General features: G+C 47.7%; 1 protein-coding gene across 1 annotated transcript in view; it reads right to left on the bottom strand.

Moving 5' to 3' along the window:
- Positions 1-22993, bottom strand: part of PPWD1 (peptidylprolyl isomerase domain and WD repeat containing 1) — a 90566-nt gene that overhangs the window by 52986 nt on the left and 14587 nt on the right. Inside the window, exons 2-4 of the mRNA XM_063963164.1 lie at positions 19343-19445; positions 16978-17078; positions 15947-16067 (exon numbers count right to left, since the gene is read on the bottom strand). Of these exons, the coding sequence (XP_063819234.1) occupies positions 15947-16067; positions 16978-17078; positions 19343-19445 (325 nt within the window). The remainder of the gene's footprint in view (positions 1-15946; positions 16068-16977; positions 17079-19342; positions 19446-22993) is intronic.

Raw genomic sequence — 22993 nt, 5'->3', positions numbered from 1 at the left:
ACCAAGCGCGAAACCTCCGGTACTGCAGAGCCTCGTAAGAGGTCACCATCTTTCCTAGAAGGCGAATGCACTGATAAACTGACACCCGGGCTGGCTTCAGGACATCCCGGACCAAGGGACTGCTTGTTGTTATTATTATTAGCAGTGGACATATAGCAGCAGCGTATACGACTGAGTGCCTGGTCACTGGAATGACTGACGGCCGACAACCTCCTGGTTGGTTCCAAATGTAATTTTGGAAGATTCAGGATCCAACCATGTTCCCTGAGAAGCTGGGTCGTGAGTGCTATGGACCGTAACTGCTTCTCCTTGGACGATGCCTTTAATCAGCAGATCGTCCAGATACGGAATTATGTTCAAACCCTGTCTGCGGAGGAAAATCATCATTTCCGCCATCACCTTCGTGAATACCCTCGGTGCTGTGGAGAGGCCGAATGGGAGGGCCTGGAACTGAAGGTGACAGTCCAACAGTGCGAATCAAAGATAAGCTTGATGCGGCAGCCAAATCGGAATGTGGAGGTATCCAGGGATACTAGGAATTCCTCCTCTTCCAGACCCGATATCACTGCCCTTAGAGACTCCATTTTGAACTTGAACTCCCTCAGAAAGGGGTTTAGTGATTTTAAGTTCAGAATGGGCCTGACCGAACCATCCGGTTTCGGTACCACGAAAAGGTTCGAATAGTAACCTTTGTTTTGCATATGAGGTGGTACTGGCACAATGACCTGTGCCTCCACCTACATCTGGACGGCTTCTTGAAGGACAGTCCTGTCTGCCAGCAGAGCTGGCATGCCTGATCTGAAAAATCGGTGAGGAGGGAGATTTTGAAATTCCAGCCTGTACCCCTGGGACACAATATCTTGCAACCAGGGGTCCAGGCCGGAGGACACCCAGACATGAAAAAAATGTCTGAGTCTCACTCCCACCGGCCTCACCTCCGGGGCGTGCAGTCCGTCGTCATGCGGAGGACTTTGGTGTACCTGAAGCAGGTTTCTGTTCCTGGGAACCTGCAGCAGCAGGTTTCTTGGACTTGGGCCGACCTCCCCGAAAGAAGGTGTTGGACGGCTTGGCCTTTCTGGGCTTGGTAGACCGAAAGGGCTGTGATGTAACTGAAGAAAAGGGTTTATTCGGAGCAGGTGTAGCTGAGGGAAGAAAAGGTGATTTAACCGCCGTAACCGTGGAGATCCACACATCTAACGCTTCCCCAAAGAGAGCCTGACCTGTGTAGGGTAGGGTCTCCACACTTCTCCTGGATTCCGCATCGGCAGACCACTGACGCAACCACAGTCCTCGACGAGCTGATACCGACATGGAAGAAATTCCCGCAGCCATGGAATCCTGAATGTTACGTAAAAACAATTCAACATCACATTTCTCCATAGTATCCAAGTCCTCAAGTAACGTGCCTGACCACTTTACAATAGCTTTGGCAATCCAAGCCCTGGCAATAGTGGGACGTAGTATTGCCCCAGAAGCAGTGTACATGGATTTGAGTGTATTATCAATTTTACGATCAGCCGGCTCTTTCAAGGCGGTATATCCTGGAACAGGTAAAACCACCTTTTTTGAGAGTCTGGATACTGACGCGTCAACAATAGGCGGGTTTTCCCATCCTCTACTGGGAAAGGAAACGCTACCGGAACCCTTTTGGGTATCTGGTATTTTTTATCCGGGTTTTCCCAAGCCTTTTCAAATATAGCATTTAATTCCTTTCACGCAGGGAAGGTTAGCGAGGCTTTCTTATTTTCAGTGAAGTAAGCCTCCTCAACCTGCTCAGGTGTTGTATCAGCAATATTCAACACATCTCTAATAGCCTCCATCATCAACTGCACCCCTTTTGTAAGAAATGCTGCCCCCCGCAACACATCCCCATCACCGTCTGTAGTATTAGAATCGGTATCGGTACCATCCTGCATTATCTGTGCAAGAGCACGTTTATGTGAATATACAGCAGAGAGCCCTGAGGTACCAGAACTGGGCCAGACTGCCATAGAGTTCTGTAAAGCCTGAGTCGCAGATTCATTTTGTGCAACCCTATTTGAAATCTGAGAAAATAGGATTTTGGTACTTACCAGATAAATCCTTTTCTTTGAATCCATAGGGGGCACTGGAATACTCTTGGGATATGGACGGTTCCACTGGAACTAGGCACTGAACAGTTAAACTTTGACTATACCTCCCCTCCATATCCCAGAGTACCTCAGTGTTTTTTACTGAGCCGAACTGGAGCTATAGAGGTTGACAATGGAGAAATACATATAACAAAACTGGACAACAATAAAGTTGACACCAACAAAAAATGACAACTAACAGTTGACACCAACCCGACAGAATTTCTAATTTGAAACAGTCGGTAAGAGTGTGTTACCATAATATTCCCTGCACTTACCACAACCAGATAATAACTGCTCTGGGTGGGCGTCCAGTGCCCCCTATGGATTCAAAGAAAAGGATTTATCTGGTAAGTACCAAAATCCTATTTTCTTTTTCATCCACTAGGGGTCACTGGAGTACTCTTGGGACGTACCAAAGTTTCCCCCGTGGGCGGGAGAGCTATTTGGCACCTGTAACACTAAACGGCCAAAGCTAGATGCTGATGCCGCAAAAGTATCAAACTTATAAAAGCACACAAACGTGTGCACTGATGACCATGTAGCTGCCCGGCAAAGCTGTGTCGTAGAGGCTCCACGACCAGCTGCCCATGAAGTTCCAACAGAACGTGTGGAATGAGCTGTTACCGATGTAGGCAGCTGTAATCTAGCCTGAAGATGAGCCTGACGTATGGTCAGTTTTATCCATCTGGATAGAGTCTGCTTAGAGGCTGGCCAACCCCTCTTGGCAGCATCATAGAGAACAAACAACATAACCGTCTTACGAATTGTAGACCTTCGAGACACATAAATGCGTAAAGCGCGTACCACATCCAGAGTTTCAGAATGTCCTAATAACACAGGAACTACTATTGGTTGGTTGATGTGAAAAGATGACACTACTTTTGGTAAGAAAGCGGGATTCGTCCGAAGTTCCGCTATGTCATCATGAAACACCAAATATGGTGGCTTGCATGACAAGGCACCCAAATCTGAAACTCGCCTTGCCGAAGCCAAGGCTAGAAGAAAAATTGTTTTCCAAGTGAGAAATTTAATATCCACTTGTTGTAAGGGTTCAAAATGAAAAGACTGTAAGAAATCTAAAACCAGATTCAAGTCCCATGGCGCTGTAGGTGGAATGAATGGAGGCTGTACTCTGAGGACACCCTGCATAAAGGTGTGTACTGATGGCAAAAGAGCCAATCGTCTTTGAAAGTAAATTGACAAAGAGATATCTGCACTTTTAGTGTGGATAAACGTAGACCTCCATCTAATCCCATCTATAGAAATAACAAAAGACGGGATAACTTGAAAGATGAAGTTGGAAACTTCCTAGCTTCACACCAACCTATATAGGCACGCCAAATTCTATAATGAGCTGCCGTAACCGGCTTCCTAGCTCGTAACATGGTTGGAATGACTGATTCTGGAATGCCCTCTCTTTTTAAGAGGGCGGTCTCAACAGCCACCCCGTCAAACGCAGCCGCGCTAAATCGGGGTAAAGAAACGGACCCTGTTGTAACCGGTCCGGACGTAGTGGGAGCAGCCAAGGATAGTCTGCGAGTAATCCGCGAAGATCCGAAAACCAAGCTCTCCGTGGCCAATGAGGCGCCACTAGTGTGACTGTGACGAACTCTCTTTTGATCCGTTTTAGCAATAGAGGGAGCAGCGGAAACGGTGGAAACAGATACACTAGACTGTATGGCCACCTGACTGTGAGAGCATCCACTGCCACTGCCTCTGGTTCTCTCGTTCTGGATACATACTGGGGCGTTTGATGATTGTGGCGAGATGCCATCAAGTCCACCTGCGGGTAACCCCACCTCTGGACCAGCATGAGAAATACGTCTGGATTTAATGCCCATTCTCCTGGATGGAAATCCCGACGACTGAGATAATCCGCCTCCCAGTTGTCCACTCCCGGAATGAATACTGCCGACAATATCACTTGGTGATACTCTGCCCAATTGAGGATTCGAGCTACTTCCCGCATTGCCATGCGGCTTCTCGTTCCGCCTTGTTTGTTGATGTATGCGACCGCCGTCGCATTGTCTGATTGCACCTGGACTGCCTGAGCCTGCAGCATGTGCACTGCCTGTCGTAATGCATTGTAAATTGCCCGGAGTTCCAGGACATTTATAGACAGCAATCTTTCGTGATCCGCCCAGAGACCCTGGAGCTGAAGATTCTGAACTACAGCTCCCCAACCTCTGAGACTTGCGTCTGCCGTGAGAATTATCCAATTCCAGGTGCTGCACTGTTTTCCTGCGGTTAGATTCTGTACCCTGAGCTACCAGAGTAGAGACACTCTGGTCCTTGGAGGCAACCTTACCCTGTGGTGAATCTGTAAGTGCGAGCCCGACCACTGTGCGAGCACATCCAGTTGAAAAGGACGCGAGTGAAACCTTCCGAACTGAAGTGCTTCGAAAGCCGCCACCATTGTGCCTAAGAGGCGAATGCACAAATGAACAGAGACTGTGCGTGGCTTGAGCACTAATTGTACCAGATGACGAATGACCTGTACTTTCTGTTCAGGTAGGTAGATCCTTTGGTCTACCGTATCGAGAATCATACCTAGGAATTGAAGTCGTTGGGACGGAACTAGATGTGATTTCTTGGAGTTGACAATCCAACCGTGGTGAACCAGTACATTGTATATGTCAGCAATGCCTGTTGAAGGAGGATTTGTTGAGACGGAGCTTTGATGAGTAGATCATCCAAGTATGGAACTATTATCACTCCTAGAGATCTGAGATGAGCTATCATCACAGACATCACCTTGGTGAATACCCGAGGCGCTGACGAGAGGCCAAACGGTAGAGCCTGAAACTGGTAATGGTTCTGTCGTATTGCAAACCGCAAAAACCTTTGATGAGGAGGCCAAATCGGAATGTGTAAGTACGCATCCTTGAGATCCAGCGCAATCAAACTCCTGTGGCTCTAGACCTGCAATTACTGATCGTAGAGATTCCATTTGGAATCTGTAGTAAGTGACGTACTGGTTGAGGCCCTTTAAGTTCAATATTGGCCTGATGGAGCCATCCGGCTTCGGTACCACAAACAGACTGGAATAATAACCCTGACCCTGTTGGTGCACAGGGACCGGAACCAAAACTGCTGCGTCCAGCAGAGACTGAATGGCAGTCTGCAGAATCGCCCTCTTGTCGTCCGACAGAGGCAGTCCTGTCCTGAAAAACCGCATTGGCGGGAGACAGTCTAACTCTATTTTGTAACCTGTTAAAACTAGATTGCGGATCCACCCATCTGTGGACGTCTGAAGCCACGCCAACTGGAATGACTGAAGACGTGCTCCTATAATAGGAGAACCGAGATGGGCTGGGAGCCAGTCATGCCACTGGCTTACCGGTGACTTTAGTATCCTGACGAGTGGTATTGGCTCGTTGGAAACTACGTCCCCGACCTCGTCTACCTGGTGTGGCCGTTCCCCTGCCACGCCCGCGAAAGGACTGAGGTGTAAAAGATTTGAACGCCGGTCCAGAATATCTTTTTCTAGGCACTGTTGGAGGAAATGGTAAGAAAACCGACTCCCTCCCGTAGCCTCAGAAATCCATTTGTCCAATTCAGGACCGAATAACTTCTCGCCCTCATAAGGTAATGCTTCTATTCCTTTTTTGACCTCTGTCTCCGCTCGCCAAGAACGTAGCCAGAGCGCACGTCGTGCTGTGACTAGTGATGATGAAAGGCGAGAAGTGAGCTGACAGACGTCAGTAGAAGCTGTACATAAATAGTCAGCCGCTTCCCAGATTTGATCAGCGAGAAGTATAAGATGATTATCAGTTAAGGCAGATCTGAGTTCTGTTATCCATACCATTAGAGCTTTAGTTACCCAAATGCCACTCAACCCAGGTCTAAGCAGCACTCCTGCCGCTGTATACATCATGGACTTCAGCATAACCTCTATTTTACGGTCCGAAGGGTACTTGAGTGTAGTTGCAGCTGGTACTGGTATGGTTAATTTCTTTGTAAGTTTAGACACAGATGAATCCACCAACGGCGGATTTTCCCATGTAGCTGTCATAGAATCTGGAAACGGATAGCTAGACCTAAATCTGTGAGGTACAGAAAACCGTTTATCCGGATTCTTCCTTGTTTCTAGTAACATTTTATTAAGAGATTCTGACACAGGAAAACAAATTGGAATTCTCTGTCGTTTAGTAAAAACAACCTCATCATTTGTCAGAGGCTCCTCCGTTTCTGTAAAATTCAGAGACTGACGCACTGCTCTGATGAGATTATCAATACCCGGCCTGTCAAAATCGTCACCATCTGACTGCTGGTTTACTTCGCCCTCCTCACCCACATCTTGTACAGTGAGGTCTGGTGAAGAATCATCAGACAGTAACATAGCAGAAACCGGTAGTTTATAAGAAAAAATGAAACTTATCCCCTTTAGTCAAAGAGGATCTGGACCTTTGGTAAGGCTGAGACCCCTCAGGAAGTTCTAGCGGTCTCACCCTAGATTCAGATCTTGCCGCCTCTCGCTCCTGCCGAGAGGCGGCCAACTCTGATTGCAATCCAGCTAAGACATCTGCTAATATAGCCCATGGCGGGTCCGGGGTAGAAACTGGATTTGGAACCGGAGCAGGAGTTGTATTTGTTTCGGAATTTACCACACATACTTTACATGTGGTAAATCCGTCAGGTAATACACCCTTACAGACATTGCAGAAAACCTGCTTCTTGGACTTTGCTGGTGTCTTACTCATTATGTAAATAATAATAATAAAAAAATAAAAAAAAACACAAGAGAGAAAACCTGTGCGACTCAGTAAATAGTACTAAGGTGTCTCTATATATCTGGCCAAGTGTGCCAGTAATATGCCTGATCCCAAAATCCCCCTAACACCCCTGAGCCTTCAATGATGGAGAGATGTATTACAGGAAAATCTGGAGAGAAACAGGAAAAACAGGAAGCATGGTTTAATATGTCCCCATGCTCACAGAATATCACAAAGTGCAAACATTTAACTTATGCAGCAGATTATACTTAAATGTATATATGCCATCCTGTTACTTATCTATACAGCGCTGCTGGCTCTGTGTTAGACCATACACCCTGGATAAAGAAGTGTGTGCCTCCCTCTCTCCCCCGTGCTCCGTGTACCGCTGCTATGACTCCGGAAGTGCCAACGATATGCCGCATGGAGCCGTGGAGCGGCTATGCACCAGCGTGGCTGAGCGCGGCGGGAGAGGTGTTCACAGCGGTGCTGAAAGCGGCGGCGGGCGGCTGCGGGCAGCGCACGGCATAATACACAGACACAGTAATCCCACACAGCGGAGCGGCAGCATGAGCTGACCGCCCCAAACACATACCTGGACCCTGTGGTGAGGGCAATGACGGGGCTTCTCTGCAAGCACTGTCAGCCTTTTACTGCAGGTGTCCTGCACGTGGAAATGTGGGAGCTCTTCTAGAGAGGTCCGACACCCACAGCTGCATCAGCAGCTTTCACTATCCCAAACCCTCGCCTTCTTGGAAGGGGGAAAGGGATGTTTTCAAAAATAATCAAAGAGAAAAATCAATAATTGTGGATCCACTTCCACAAGCCTAGTTGCTCTGTGAGCACCGAAAAAACACTGAGGTACTCTGGGATATGGAGGGGAGGTATAGTCAAAGTTTAACTGTTCAGTGCCTAGTTCCAGTGGAACCGTCCATATCCCAAGAGTACTCCAGTGACCCCTAGTGGATGAAAAAGAAATCATAGATTTGATAGAGGATAACCACTCAGGCTCCCTTGCTGGTATCTGTGCTAAAGCAGTGCAATCCTAATTACACGGAATGGGATCATCCTGAGAGGACATATCTTCTGCAGCATATGACACAGAGTCCCCAGACATTGCTTAATAGAGACCACAGACAGGGGAGGACAGACAGTGTTTCACCCCCAAGAATGGCAAGAGAGACACAGAGATTGGAGCCAACCCACACACAGTTTAATATAAAGGGAAACCCCCCCCCCATCAGCGCTGACTGTACCCCTTAATAGGTTACACAGTCGGTTTGCAGCCTCCCCCCCCCCCCCCCCCTTACCGCGAGAGATAGCTGGAGTTGCTGTGGAGTGACTTGCTCTTCACCGACAGCGTTGTGCAGGCAGGAAAATGGCGCTGAACGCTGCTGGGTCCGCTCTAAGGAGAAGCTCTGCCCCCGAAATGGCGCTGTCTTCCTGCTCTTCATAGGATTATACTGGCCTGAGGATTTATGCTGGCTGAGATCCCGGAACCCCGACAGGCTGTGTGAGCAGTGTAGGGTGTAGGCGCTGGCTCAGGGCGCCCCTCACAGCGCCGCACTATGTACCGCTGAGCCTCCTACCCTGATGCCGCCATCTTCACACCGGCCTCCCGCTTGCTAGGGGGGGGGGGGTCGGTGACTCACTCGCCACTGATCTTCAGCTCTGTAAGGGGGTGGCGGCATGCTGCCAGGGTGAGCGATCCCCTGTGGCGGGGAACGATCCCCTCAGGAGCTCAGTGTCTTGTCAGCGGAGATAGTGGGTCAGACCCCGCAGGGCGGACACTACTCCCCCCCCCCCCCCTTAATCCCACGAAGCAGGGAGGCTGTTGCCAGCAGCCTCCCTGTAAAATAATAAACGCTAAAATAAACTTTACTAGAGAAACTCTGGAGAGCTCCCCTAGCTGTGACCGGCTCCTCCGGGCACATTTTCTAAATGGAGTCTGGTAGGAGGGGCATAGAGGGAGGAGCCAGCCCACACTCTCAAACTCTTAAAAGTGCCAATGGCTCCTTGTGGACCCGTCTATACCCCATGGTACTAATGTGGACCCCAGCATCCTCTAGGATGTAAGAGAAATACTAAATACATATACTGTACATGTATACTATAAAAGCTTCATAAACATAACAGAGGACCTGCAAGTGGTTGGTAAGCCAAAATATACAAAGAAAATAGTAAATCTTAACGTCACTGAACCTTTTATCCCTAACACAACAATGTTAAATAAGCCATTACCGCACATACTATCCGCAGGTGAGAAAATATGGCATGCCCATGTAATAGCATGGTTAAACAAGATAATTGAGGCCACAACTCTGGCAATCCAATGGTTAGCTAGGTTATGCACTGTGAAAGAACCCCCCTCCCCCCCTCTTATTAAATACATTGTGCAGCTCTCTACAATAAGAGCATTTACTCTATTTAAACCCCAGTTCCTCCTATCACCAAAGAGCTTCCAGTCCGGGATTCTACACAATTCAATGCTGCATGATGGATTTAAACTGAATGCCGCTAACTTGGCAGGTGCTGTTGCCAATCCAAGTGACCTTCACCTCTGATCTCCAGTACCGTAATGTGACTTGTCATTCGCTAGCACTGGGGTGGCACAGACTGCAAGGAGAGTCTGAAAATCAGAGGAAAGACAACTACCAGAGTGCTTCTCATGGTGTGCACCCTCTAGAGCGGTGTGGCCGTCAAACTGCATAACCCATATAAATGAACAATATGTTCTATCTTTGCGGTCGGATGGTTGAAATGCAGCACTTAGATATGCCATTTTTATTAAATCTGCTTCTGAAAAAGCATTGAGCAGTGAACTTGTTGTCAAATCTCTAGTGAGGGCTTTCACATGCCTGGCAATCTACAGCAGCTTTGCCTCCATTGTTTAAAACAGACCTTGGACAATCCTGAGAGATAATGGATGAATTCCCACCAAACTAATTTTCATAATAAAGAGGCATATGTATCAAAGCTCACAGAAAGATAAAGTGGAGAGAGAAAGTACCAACCAATCAGCTCCTGTCAGTTAACATGCCGTGTAAAAAAAAAAAAAAAAGACAGAAGCCGATTGGCTGTTACTTTAGCTCTCTTCAAGCTTCGATACATATGCCTCTAAAACACAGATACTGCTAAATACGGCAGATGTGTTATCTTCCCATATAATAAGACAGCAAAAAAATCTAACACACTAAAAATAAACTAATATTAATAGATAATCTATATAATAAGAATTTACTCACCGGTAATTCTATTTCTCGTAGTCCGTAGTGGATGCTGGGAGCTCCGTAAGGACCATGGGGAATAGACGGGCTCCGCAGGAGACTGGGCACTCTAAGAAAGAATTAGGACTACTGGTGTGCACTGGCTCCTCCCTCTATGCCCCTCCTCCAGACCTCAGTTAGGGAAACTGTGCTCGTAAGAGCCGACAACAAAGAAAGGATTTGGAATCCCGGGTAAGACACATACCAGCCACACCAATCACACCGTACAACTCGTGATAACTATACCCAGTTAACAGTATGAATAACAACTGAGCCTCACTGAACAGATGGCTCATAACAATAACCCGTTAGGCAATAACTATATACAAGTATTGCAGACAATCCGCACTTGGGACGGGCGCCCAGCATCCACTACGGACTACGAGAAATAGAATTACCGGTGAGTAAATTCTTATTTTCTCTGACGTCCTAGTGGATGCTGGGAACTCCGTAAGGACCATGGGGATTATACCAAAGCTCCCAAACGGGCGGGAGAGTGCGGATGACTCTGCAGCACTGAATGAGCAAACTCAAGGTCCTCCTCGGCCAGGGTATCAAACTTGTAGAATTTTGCAAACGTGTTTGATCCCGACCAGGTAGCAGCTCGGCAAAGTTGTAAAGCCGAGACCCCTCGGGCAGCCGCCCAAGAAGAGCCCACCTTCCTCGTGGAATGGGCTTTTACTGATTTAGGATGCGGCAGTCCAGCCGCAGAATGTGCAAGTTGAATCGTGGAGCAGATTCAGCGAGCAATAGTCTGCTTAGAAGCAGGAGCACCCAGCTTGTTGGGTGCATGCAGGATAAACAGCGAGTCAGTCTTTCTGACTCTAGCCGTCCTGGAAACATAGATTTTCAGGGCCCGGACTACGTCCAGCAACTTGGAAGCCTCCAAGTCCCGGGTAGCCGCAGGCACCACAATAGGTTGGTTCAAATGAAACGCTGATACCACCTTAGGGAGGAATTGGGGACGAGTCCTAAATTCTGCTCTGTCCATATGGAAGATCAGATAGGGGCTTTTACAGGACAAAGCCGCCAATTCTGACACCCGCCTAGCCGAAGCCAAAAGCATGACCACTTTCCACGTGAGATATTTTAATTCCACGGTCTGAAGTGGCTCAAACCAATGTGATTTTAGGAAATCCAACACAACGTTGAGATCCCAAGGTGCCACTGGGGGCACAAATGGGGGCTGAATAAGCAGCACTCCCTTAACAAACGTCTGAACTTCAGGCAGTGAAGCCAGTTCTTTTTGAAAGAAAATAGACAGGGCCGAAATCTGGACTTTAATGGATCCCAATTTTAGGCCCATAGTCACTCCTGATTGTAGGAAGTGCAGAAATCGACCCAGCTGAAATTCTTCAGTGGGGGCCTTCATAGCCTCACACCAAGCAACATATTTTCGCCATATGCGGTGATAATGTTTTGCGGTCACATCCTTCCTAGCTTTTATCAGCGTAGGAATGACTTCAACCGGAATGCCCTTTTCCATCAGGATCCGGCGTTCAACCGCCATGCCGTCAAACGCAGCCGCGGTAAGTCTTGGAACAGACAGGGCCCCTGCTGTAGCAGGTCCTGTCTGAGAGGCAGAGGCCAAGGGTCCTCTGAGATCATTTCTTGTAGTTCCGGGTACCAAGTCCTTCTTGGCCAATCCGGAACGATGAGTATAGTTCTTACTCCTCTCTTTTTTATTATCCTCAGCACCTTTGGTATGAGAGGAAGAGGAGGGAACACATAAACCGACTGGTACACCCACGGTGTCACTAGAGCGTCCACAGCTATCGCCTGAGGGTCCCTTGACCTGGCGCAATATCTTTTTAGCTTTTTGTTGAGGCGGGACGCCATCATGTCCACCTGTGGCCTTTCCCAACGATTTACAATCAGCTGGAAGACTTCTGGATGAAGTCCCCACTCTCCCGGGTGGAGGTCGTGCCTGCTGAGGAAGTCTGCTTCCCAGTTGTCCACTCCCGGAATGAACACTGCTGACAGTGCTATCACGTGATTTTCCGCTCATCGGAGAATCCTTGTGGCTTCTGCCATCGCCATCCTGCTTCTTGTGCCGCCCTGTCGGTTTACATGGGCGACCGCCGTGATGTTGTCTGACTGAATCAGCACCGGCTGGTTTTGAAGCAGGGGGTCTTGCCTGACTTAGGGCATTGTAAATAGCCCTTAGTTCCAGAATATTAATGTGTAGGGAAGCCTCCTGACTCGACCATTGTCCTTGGAAGTTTCTTCCCTGAGTGACTGCCCCCCAACCTCGGAGGCTTGCATCCGTGGTCACCAGGACCCAGTCCTGTATGCCGAATCTGCGGCCCTCGAGAAGATGAGCACTATGCAGCCACCACAGCAGAGACACCCTGGCCCTCGGGGACAGGGTGATCAGCCGATGCACCTGAAAATGCGATCCGGACCACTTGTCTAACAGATCCCACTGAAAGATCCTTGCATGGAACCTGCTGAATGGAATTGCCTCGTAAGAAGCTACCATCTTTCCCAGGACTCGCGTGCAGTGATGCACCGACACCTGTTTTGGTTTCAGGAGGTCTCTGACTAGAGATGACAACTCCTTGGCCTTCTCCTCCGGGAGAAACACCTTCTTCTGTTCTGTGTCCAGAATCATACCCAGGAACAGCAGACGCGTCGTAGGAACCAGCTGCGACTTTGGAATATTCAGAATCCAGCCGTGCTGTTGTAGCACTTCCTGAAATAGTGCTACTCCGACCAACAACTGCTCCCTGGACCTCGCCTTTATAAGGAGATCGTCCAAGAACGGGATAATTATAACTCCCTTCTTTCGAAGGAGTATCATCATTTCGGCCATTACCTTGGTAAATACCCTCGGTGCCGTGGACAGACCAAACGGCAACGTCTGGAATTGGTAATGGCAGTCCTGTACCACAAAACGGAGGTACACCTGGTGAGGTGGGTAAAAGGGGACATGCAGGTAAGCATCCTTGATGTCCAGTGATACCATGTAATCCCCCTCTTCCAGGCTTGCAATAACCGCCCTGAGTGATTCCATTTTGAACTTGAACTTCCTTATATAAGTGTTCAAGGATTTCAAATTTAGAATGGGTCTCACCGAACCGTCTGGTTTCGGTACCACAAACATTGTGGAATAGTAACCCCGTCCCTGTTGAAGGAGGGGGACTTTTATTATCACCTGCTGGAGGTACAGCTTGTGAATTGCCGCCAGCACTACCTCCCTGTCCTGGGGAGTAGCTGGCAAGGCTGATTTGAGGTAACGGCGAGGGGGAGACGTCTCGAATTCCAGCTTGTATCCCTGAGATACCACTTGTAGAACCCAGGGATCCACCTGTGAGCGAACCCACCGGTCGCTGAAGTTCCGGAGACGGGCCCCCACCGCACCTGGCTCCACCAGTGGAGCCCCAGCGTCATGCGGTGGATTTAGTGGAAGCAGGGGAGGATTTTTGTTCTTGGGAACTGGCTGTATGGTGCAGCTTTTTCCCTCTACCCCTGCCTCTGGGCAGAAAGGACGCGCCTTTAACCCGCTTGCCTTTCTGGGGCCGAAAGGACTGTACCTGATAGTACGGTGCTTTCTTAGGCTGTGAGGGAACCTGAGGTAAAAATGTCGACTTCCCAGCTGTTGCTGTGGAAACTAGGTCCGAGAGACCATCCCCAAACAATTCCTCACCCTTGTAAGGCAAAACCTCCATGTGCCTTTTAGAATCCGCATCACCTGTCCACTGCAGAGTCCATAATACTCTCCTGGCAGAAATGGACATTGCATTAATTCTAGATGCCAGCCGGCAAATATCCCTCTGTGCATCTCTCATATATAAGACTACGTCTTTAATATGCTCTATGGTTAGTAATATAGTGTCCCTGTCAAGGGAATCAATGTTAGCAGACAGGGAACCAGACCACGCTGCTGCAGCACTGCACATCCATGCTGAAGCAATTGCAGGTCTCAGTATAGTACCTGAGTGTGTATATACAGACTTCAGGATAGCCTCCTGCTTTCTATCCGCAGGCTCCTTTAAGGCGGCCGTATCCTGAGACGGCAGTGCCACCTTTTTTGATAAGCGTGTGAGTGCCTTATCCACCCTCGGGGATGTCTCCCAACGTAACCTGTCCTCTGGCGGGAAAGGGTACGCCATCAATAACTTTTTAGAAATCACTAGTTTCTTATCGGGGGAAGTCCACGCTTCTTCACACACTTCATTCAACTCATCTGATGGGGGAAAAACCACTGGTTGCTTTTTCTCCCCAAACATAATACCCTTTTTAGTGGTACCTGGGTTAATGTCAGAAATGTGCAACACATTTTTCATTGCCGTAATCATGCAACGGATGGCCCTAGTGGAATGTACATTAGTCTCGTCATCGTCGACACTGGAGTCAGACTCCGTGTCGACATCTGTGTCTGCCATCTGAGGTAGCGGGCGTTTTTGAGCCCCTGATGGCCTTTGAGACGCCTGGGCAGGCACTGGCTGAGAAGCCGGCTGTCCCACAGCTGTTATGTCATTGAACCTTTTATGTAAGGAGTTGACACTGTTGTATAAAACCTTCCACATATCCATCCACTCTGGTGTCGACCCCGCAGGGGGTGACATCACATTTAATCGGCACCTGCTCCACCTCCACATAAGCCTCCTCATCAAACATGTCGACACAGCCGTACCGACACACCGCACACACACAGGGAATGCTCTGACTGAGGACAGGACCCCACAAAGTCCTTTGGGGAGACAGAGAGAGAGTATGCCAGCACACACCACAGCGCTATATAAACAGGGATTTACACTACACAAAGTGATTTTCCCTATAGCAGCTATATAAATACAGTTTGCGCCTAAATTTAGTGCCCCCCTCTCTTTTTTACCCTTTGAGCCTGGAAACTGCAGGGGAGAGCCTGGGGAGCTGTCTTCCAGCGGAGCTGTGAAGAGGAAATGGCCCAGTGTGCTGAGGGAGATAGCCCCGCCCCCTTCACGGCGGGCTTCTCCCGCTCTTTTATTAATATTATGGCAGGGGATTTTTGCACATATATAGTTTATTAGACTATATTATGTGCTTTTTGCCAATTTAAGGTACTCAAATTGCAGCCCAGGGCGCCCCCCCCAGCGCCCTGCACCCATCAGTGACCGGAGTATGTGGTGTGCATAGGGAGCAATGGCGCACAGCTGCAGTGCTGTGCGCTACCTTAATGAAGACCGGAGTCTTCAGCCGCCGATTTCCAGGACGTTCTTCTTGCTTCTGGCTCTGCAAGGGGGGCGGCGGCGCGGCTCCGGGACCGGACGACCGAGGCTGGGCCTGTGTTCGATCCCTCTGGAGCTAATGGTGTCCAGTAGCCTAGAAGCCCAAGCTAGCTGCAAGCAGGTAGGTTCGCTTCTCTCCCCTAAGTCCTTCGTAGCAGTGAGTCTGTTGCCAGCAGATCTCACTGAAAATAAAAAACCTAATAAATACTTTCTATACTAGAAGCTCAGGAGAGCCCCTAGTGTGCAACCAGCTCGAGCCGGGCACAGATTCTAACTGAGGTCTGGAGGAGGGGCATAGAGGGAGGAGCCAGTGCACACCAGTAGTCCTAATTCTTTCTTAGAGTACCCAGTCTCCTGCGGAGCCCGTCTATTCCCCATGGTCCTTACGGAGTTCCCAGCATCCACTAGGACGTCAGAGAAATTATATATCTATCAGAGGTCCTCAGAGCAATTGTCAAGCCAGGTTTATTATACATTGTGTGCTTTATACAATATCACTGTACGTTTACCTGCATTAAACAAGATATGCAGACACTAATTATCTTTACATTAGTGCAGATTATTAATTTGGTAGGAAAATCAGCTACTTTTTAATACAACTACTTCACTGTAAGTGTACCGATATGAAGAATACATACCCAAGCTTCAGCATGTTAATCATGTCAAAGTTGACGACATCAAAGACTTTCATTGCTTGGTCCTCCCCTACTGTGCACAGGAGTGCTCCTTCAGCACTAGCCGCAATGCTCTCTACCACCCCTGCACCAAGGAACATATACACACACAAATTCAACACCACGGTGAAAAAGGACAAACTGTCTTCATCTTTAAAGGGGTCTTCGTCTGCTTAAAATGAGGACATATGGTTTAAAATTGGTAGGGAAGAGAATGGAACTAGCTTGGTGGCCCCTCAGTTCCTTGAAATCAGGAGTCCCCTTGTGTTACGGCTCTGCTAATGGCTGCCCGAAGCCACAGCATGAGGCAGATGTACACTCCAGGCAATAGTAGGATGAAGGGGAGGCAGTTACGTGTCCAGCGGTCAGGAGACCGCCGGTCACAATACAGACGCCGGAATCCCCTCCCCTTACAGTTCCGACAGTCGGCATGCCGACTAACAGGAACTATTCCCACTCGTGGGTGTCCATGACACCCATAGAGTGGGAATATAACCTGTGGCGAGCAAACACTGAGCCCGCAAGGGGCTTCTGTTGCAGGAGGAGGAGTCTGGGGTGGAGATGAAGTCACGGATGTTGGTGGGCCCGGTTATGCAATAGGAGTGGGACTCCTACTGTCTGCGATAGGTGGACAGTACTGTACTGCTCACACTGCCACTAATTACGCTACCTTGTGCTGGTGTCATCTGACCAGCTCACCTTCCCACATGTGACCTGCCCGTGCTATAGGTGTATGGAGGGGAGAAACAAATCTCTCAGGGAGTTCCAAAAATGAACATGGTGGATTTTTTTTTTTTTATTAAAAAAACAAAACAAACAAAAAAAAAAAACGGGTATGGCACCGCTAAAATAGCCAAGTCGGAAGACTATATATTTTTTGGTATGTGTAGCGTTAGTACACCAATAATTGCTCAGATTGTTGTAACTTTCTGTAAGACTGAATGAAAACATTTTTCTTTTTTTACCATTCATATAAGAAATGTTACTTAAGTTACCTAGATGACTGCGAAAATGTTTCACAAATTCAATTCCTTCCTCCACTTTCTTCCAGAACTTGACATGCCCGTCATGACTTGCTGTTATGATGAAGTCCGTCCTGTTGTAAGAGGAGCAGTAGCATTATAGCAGCTACAATAAATAAAATTTAATCACTGGAGGCTGTGCAATATAATACACAGCTGAACAAAATTCATATAAGGTCACCAACTGTTGCCTTCCTCACACAATACAGAACCACATAAATATTACCTAGGCTAGCCACTTTAGGATTGTCCCTCTCCCTCAGCAGTGTTAAGTGGGGGTCCCTCCTCCAAGAATGTTAATGTACTTTACCATTACTGCTGAACTGCACAGCTTGGACGCATGTCGACAATACTGGAGGACTCATGCAGCAAGAAATGAAGACGTGTTTAGCCATGGGAGCGAGATGTTCACTCTATAATTTCTTCTGACCTACTGTATTACTTGATCATTTCTAATCCACATTGAACTATTTGCGATGCACCTGGTTACAAGAGGTTCACATTAACACAAATAATAGGGTGTATATCTCCCAGGCCAGAAGAAAGCATATGGTTTCAGGGGAGTCGGGTGATTGCCTAAAGTGTAAACGCCAGAACGCAAACCTTTTTTCACAACATGTGGTCATGCCCAAAAATACGTACATTTTGGGGCAAAGTAACAAACTATATCAATTCTAGTTTTCGTTTACAACTTCAAGCTGAACCCCTTGCTCTATTATGCACAAATTTTAAACATTGGTCCTTAGGCCCCGATGGTCCTAACTTCATCCCCTTGTTGACCAATATAGTAACAATTGCCAGGATAGCAATTTTATGTGTTTGACCTAGTCCCACCCCGCCTTTTTTGGGAATGGTTAAATCCCTTTCGAAGAAAAAACTCTTTATTATGACAGACAAACCATTTTTCCAGCTCTAGAATCTGGTGTAGTCTCATTCTATAAGAAATGGGGCCCCCTTGTTGAATCACTCGACTCCCCTACTCGAGACAAAATTATGCAGGTGTTTGAAACTACTATCTGGTCTCTCAAACGTAATCTTACTGCTGGTATATAGACGAATACTCGCAGGATGTCTGACACAATATAGTGACCTGCTCTCTCTATCTTATATATTTTACATCGATTTTGATAGATGCTTTTTATTAATGTATTGCTCTTTCAGTTGTACCATACTTCATTCTTACGCTTTGGACTTTTTAAATGTTGGTTCACCCAATTGTTATAATCAGTGACTGATGGTTATGAGTGTTGCTATTATATCTGAAATAAAGATGACCATATTGCATATTTTTGTTTCTCTCTCTCTCTAAGGTTTTATAACTTTTTACAAAGAAGCTGATAATTTTCCAGGAGATCCTCCTAGAACTCATTGTTTTATTTGCAAAAGAAATCTGTGGGGGAGATTTATAGGGGCTGCTACAGGTCTCACAAATGGAAGCATTGGCGTCTGCATCAACACAGCAGAGCAACCTAATCTTGGTCATGTTACATCAGAGGAATGTGGTGATGGGGATGCCTGCGAAAGGCCCATACACACTGGGCGATTTTGAGCTGAAAGCAGGTCACTTTTGGTATGTTGCTTTCAGCTCAAAGCCGCCCAGTGTGTATGCACAAGCGGTGAGCACTGAAGCGCGCTCCCGCTTCATTGCTGGCGGCCGCTATTCATCTGCTGGTATCACCAGTAGATGAAAGGCGGGGTGAGTGGCTTTCCATAGTGTCCTGCTATGGAAAGCAGTTCACCCCCGCTGACATCGCTGGGCAGGGGGGGGGGGAAACGCCCAGTGTGTATGCACCTTAAGAGCGGTTTCTCAAATCTGCTCAGATCACTACATCATGTGTCATGTGACTGCAGATGCAATGGAAAACAACAAAGAGCAGACCATAAATAGTCATTCCTACAACTCATTTTTAGATACGACGGCGATTTTAAATAAGAACTTTCTTACTAAATGTATCATATAATGCAGACGTTTACTTCTTCACAAGTAGTACTAAATAAAGGGGGGGGGGGGGGGGGAGCCTGTGTGTGGTCTAAAGCTAGCCATACGCTGAACAACAATAATTGCTTAGTTCTAGCTGATGCAAAACAGTTCTGAACAATTATCGTTCAGGTTCATACACGAACGCTAATCGCACAACACTAGAAAATGACAGAAAACTGGTTGGGATCATTTCACAATTTTATACAGTGAACTAAACATCATTCCCATACATCGCTCAGAGAATTGAGGCACGGCTATATAATTACATCGCTCAGACCATCTGTATAATCCTGCAGAGTATGACCAGCCTTATAAAAGACAAAACGTACAACTAGCACAAGCAGGACAAACACTTACTTGGTGCATACAATGTGGGTGATGAGATCTCTGTGCATATAGCTGCGCTCATACATCGAAGCACTTGGAAGATTGTTCAAGTAAACTCGTTCAAACTCAAGAACTTGTAATAAGGTAGGAAAAATGTAAAACGTTAACTTTGTCTTAGCATAGTCCATCAAGTACTAAATAGCCTTATTTAAAGAAACCCAGAGCACGGGTTACAAAGTACTGGTTAATACTGTTGACACAATAAAAACTTAAACAATGCATTATTGTTACCTTCAAGAAACAATATGCAGGTTATGTGAAGAGAGAATTAAATAAAAAAAAAAAAAAATAAGAATTTACTTACCGATAATTCTATTTCTCATAGTCCGTAGTGGATGCTGGGGATTCCGAAAGGACCATGGGGAATAGCGGCTCCGCAGGAGACTGGGCACAAAAGTAAAAAGCTTTAGGACTACCTGGTGTGCACTGGCTCCTCCCCCTATGACCCTCCTCCAAGCCTCAGTTAGGATACTGTGCCCGGACGAGCGTACACAATAAGGAAGAATTTTGAATCCCGGGTAAGACTCATACCAGCCACACCAATCACACCGTACAACTTGTGATCTGAACCCAGTTAACAGCATGATAACAGAAGGAGCCTCTGAAAAGATGGCTCACAACAACAACAACCCGATTTTGTAACAATAACTATGTACAAGTAATGCAGACAATCCGCACTTGGGATGGGCGCCCAGCATCCACTACGGACTATGAGAAATAGAATTATCGGTATGTAAATTCTTATTTTCTCTAACGTCCTAGTGGATGCTGGGGACTCCGAAAGGACCATGGGGATTATACCAAAGCTCCCAAACGGGCGGGAGAGTGCGGAGGACTCTGCAGCACCGAATGAGAGAACTCCAGGTCCTCCTCAGCCAGGGTATCAAATTTGTAGAATTTAGCAAACGTGTTTGCCCCTGACCAAGTAGCTGCTCGGCAAAGTTGTAAAGCCGAGACCCCTCGGGCAGCCGCCCAAGATGAGCCCACTTTCCGTGTGGAATGGGCTTTTACAGATTTTGGCTGTGGCAGGCCTGCCACAGAATGTGCAAGCTGAATTGTACTACAAATCCAACGAGCAATCGTCTGCTTAGAAGCAGGAGCACCCAGCTTGTTGGGTGCATACAGGATAAACAGCGAATCAGATTTTCTGACTCCAGCCGTCCTGGAAACATACATTTTCAGGGCCCTGACTACGTCCAGCAACTTGGAATCCTCCAAGTCCCTAGTAGCCACAGGCACCACAATAGGCTGGTTCAAGTGAAAAGCTGAAACCACCTTATGGAGAAATTGAGGACGAGTCCTCAATTCTGCCCTGTCCGTATGAAAAATTAGGTAAGGGCTTTTATAGGATAAAGCCGCCAATTCTGAGACACGCCTGGCTGAAGCCAGGGCTAACAGCATTACCACTTTCCATGTGAGATATTTTAAGTCCACAGTGGTGAGTGGTTCAAACCAATGTGATTTTAGGAATCCCAAAACTACATTGAGATCCCAAGGTGCCACTGGAGGCACAAAAGGAGGCTGTATATGCAGTACTCCCTTGACAAACGTCTGAACTTCAGGAACAGAAGCCAGTTATTTTTGGAAGAATATTGACAGGGCCGAAATTTGAACCTTAATGGACCCTAATTTGAGGCCCATAGACAGTCCTGTTTGCAGGAATTGCAGGAAACGACCCAGTTGAAATTCCTCCGTAGGGGCCTTCCTAACATCGCACCACGCAACATATTTACGCCAAATACGGTGATAATGTTGTACGGTTACATCCTTCCTGGCTTTGATCAGGGTAGGGATGACTTCATCCGGAATGCCTTTTTCCTTCAGGATCCGGCGTTCAACCGCCATGCCGTCAAACGCAGCCGCGGTAAGTCTTGGAACAAACATGGTCCCTGCTGGAGCAGGTCCTTTCTTAGAGGTAGAGGCCACGGGTCTTCCGTGAGCATCTCTTGAATTTCCGGGTACCAAGTCCTTCTTGGCCAATCCGGAGCCACGAGTATAGTCTTTACTCCTCTCCTTCTTATGATTCTCAGTACTTTTGGTATGAGAGGAAGAGGAGGGAACACATACACTGACTGGTACACCCACGGTGTCACTAGAGCGTCCACAGCTATTGCCTGAGGGTCCCTTGACCTGGCGCAATATCTGTCCAGTTTTTTGTTGAGGCGGGATGCCATCATGTCCACCTTTGGTTTTTCCCAACGGTTCACAATCATGTGGAAGACTTCTGGGTGAAGTCCCCACTCCCCCGGGTGAAGATCGTGTCTGCTGAGGAAGTCTGCTTCCCAGTTGTCCACTCCCGGAATGAACACTGCTGACAGTGCTATCACATGATTCTCCGCCCAGCGAAGAATCCTTGCCACTTCCATCATTGCCCTCCTGCTTCTTGTGCCGCCCTGTCTGTTTACGTGGGCGACTGCCGTGATGTTGTCCGACTGGATCAACACCGGCTGACCCTGAAGCAGAGGTCTTGCCTGACTTAGGGCATTGTAAATGGCCCTTAGTTCCAGGATATTTATGTGAAGTGACGTTTCCATGCTTGACCACAAGCCCTGGAAATTTCTTCCCTGTGTGACTGCTCCCCAGCCTCTCAGGCTGGCATCCGTGGTCACCAGGACCCAATCCTGAATGCCGAATCTGCGGCCCTCTAGGAGATGAGCACTCTGTAACCACCACAGGAGAGACACCCTTGTCCTTGGAGACAGGGTTATCCGCTGATGCATTTGAAGATGCGATCCGGACCATTTGTCCAGCAGATCCCACTGAAAAGTTCTTGCGTGGAATCTGCCGAATGGAATCGCTTCGTAAGAAGCCACCATCTTTCCCAGGACCCTTGTGTATTGATGTACTGACACTTGGCCTGGTCTTAGGAGGTTCCTGACTAGGTCGGATAACTCCTTGGCTTTCTCCTCCGGGAGAAACACCTTTTTCTGTACCGTGTCCAGAATCATCCCTAGGAACAGCAGACGTGTCGTCGGAATCAGCTGCGATTTTGGAATATTTAGAATCCATCCGTGCTGTCGTAGCACTACTTGAGATAGTGCTACTCCGACCTCTAACTGTTCTCTGGACCTTGCCCTTATCAGGAGATCGTCCAAGTAAGGGATAATTAAAACGCCTTTTCTTCGAAGAAGAATCATCATTTCGGCCATTACCTAGGTAAAGACCCGGGGTGCCGTGGACAATCCAAACGGCAGCGTCTGAAACTGATAGTGACAGTTCTGTACCACAAACCTGAGGTACCCTTGGTGAGAAGGGCAAATTGGGACATGAAGGTAAGCATCCTTGATGTCCAGAGACACGATATAGTCCCCTTCTTCCAGGTTCGCTATCACTGCTCTGAGTGACTCCATCTTGAACTTGAACCTTTTTATGTAAGTGTTCAAGGATTTCAGATTTAAAATGGGTCTCACCGAGCCGTCCGGCTTCGGTACCACAAACAGCGTGGAATAATACCCCTTTCCCTGTTGTAGGAGGGGTACCTTGATTATCACCTGCTGGGAATACAGCTTGTGAATGGCTTCCAATACCGCCTCCCTGTCGGGGGGAGACGTTGGTAAAGCAGACTTCAGGAACCGGCGAGGGGGAGACGTCTCGAATTCCAATTTGTACCCCTGAGATACT

The sequence above is a fragment of the Pseudophryne corroboree genome, chromosome 1 (assembly GCF_028390025.1).
Source record: "Pseudophryne corroboree isolate aPseCor3 chromosome 1, aPseCor3.hap2, whole genome shotgun sequence".
NCBI lineage: Eukaryota > Metazoa > Chordata > Amphibia > Anura > Myobatrachidae > Pseudophryne > Pseudophryne corroboree.
Note: the sequence above shows the minus strand (reverse complement) of the source record. Positions and strands in the feature narration are given on the sequence as shown.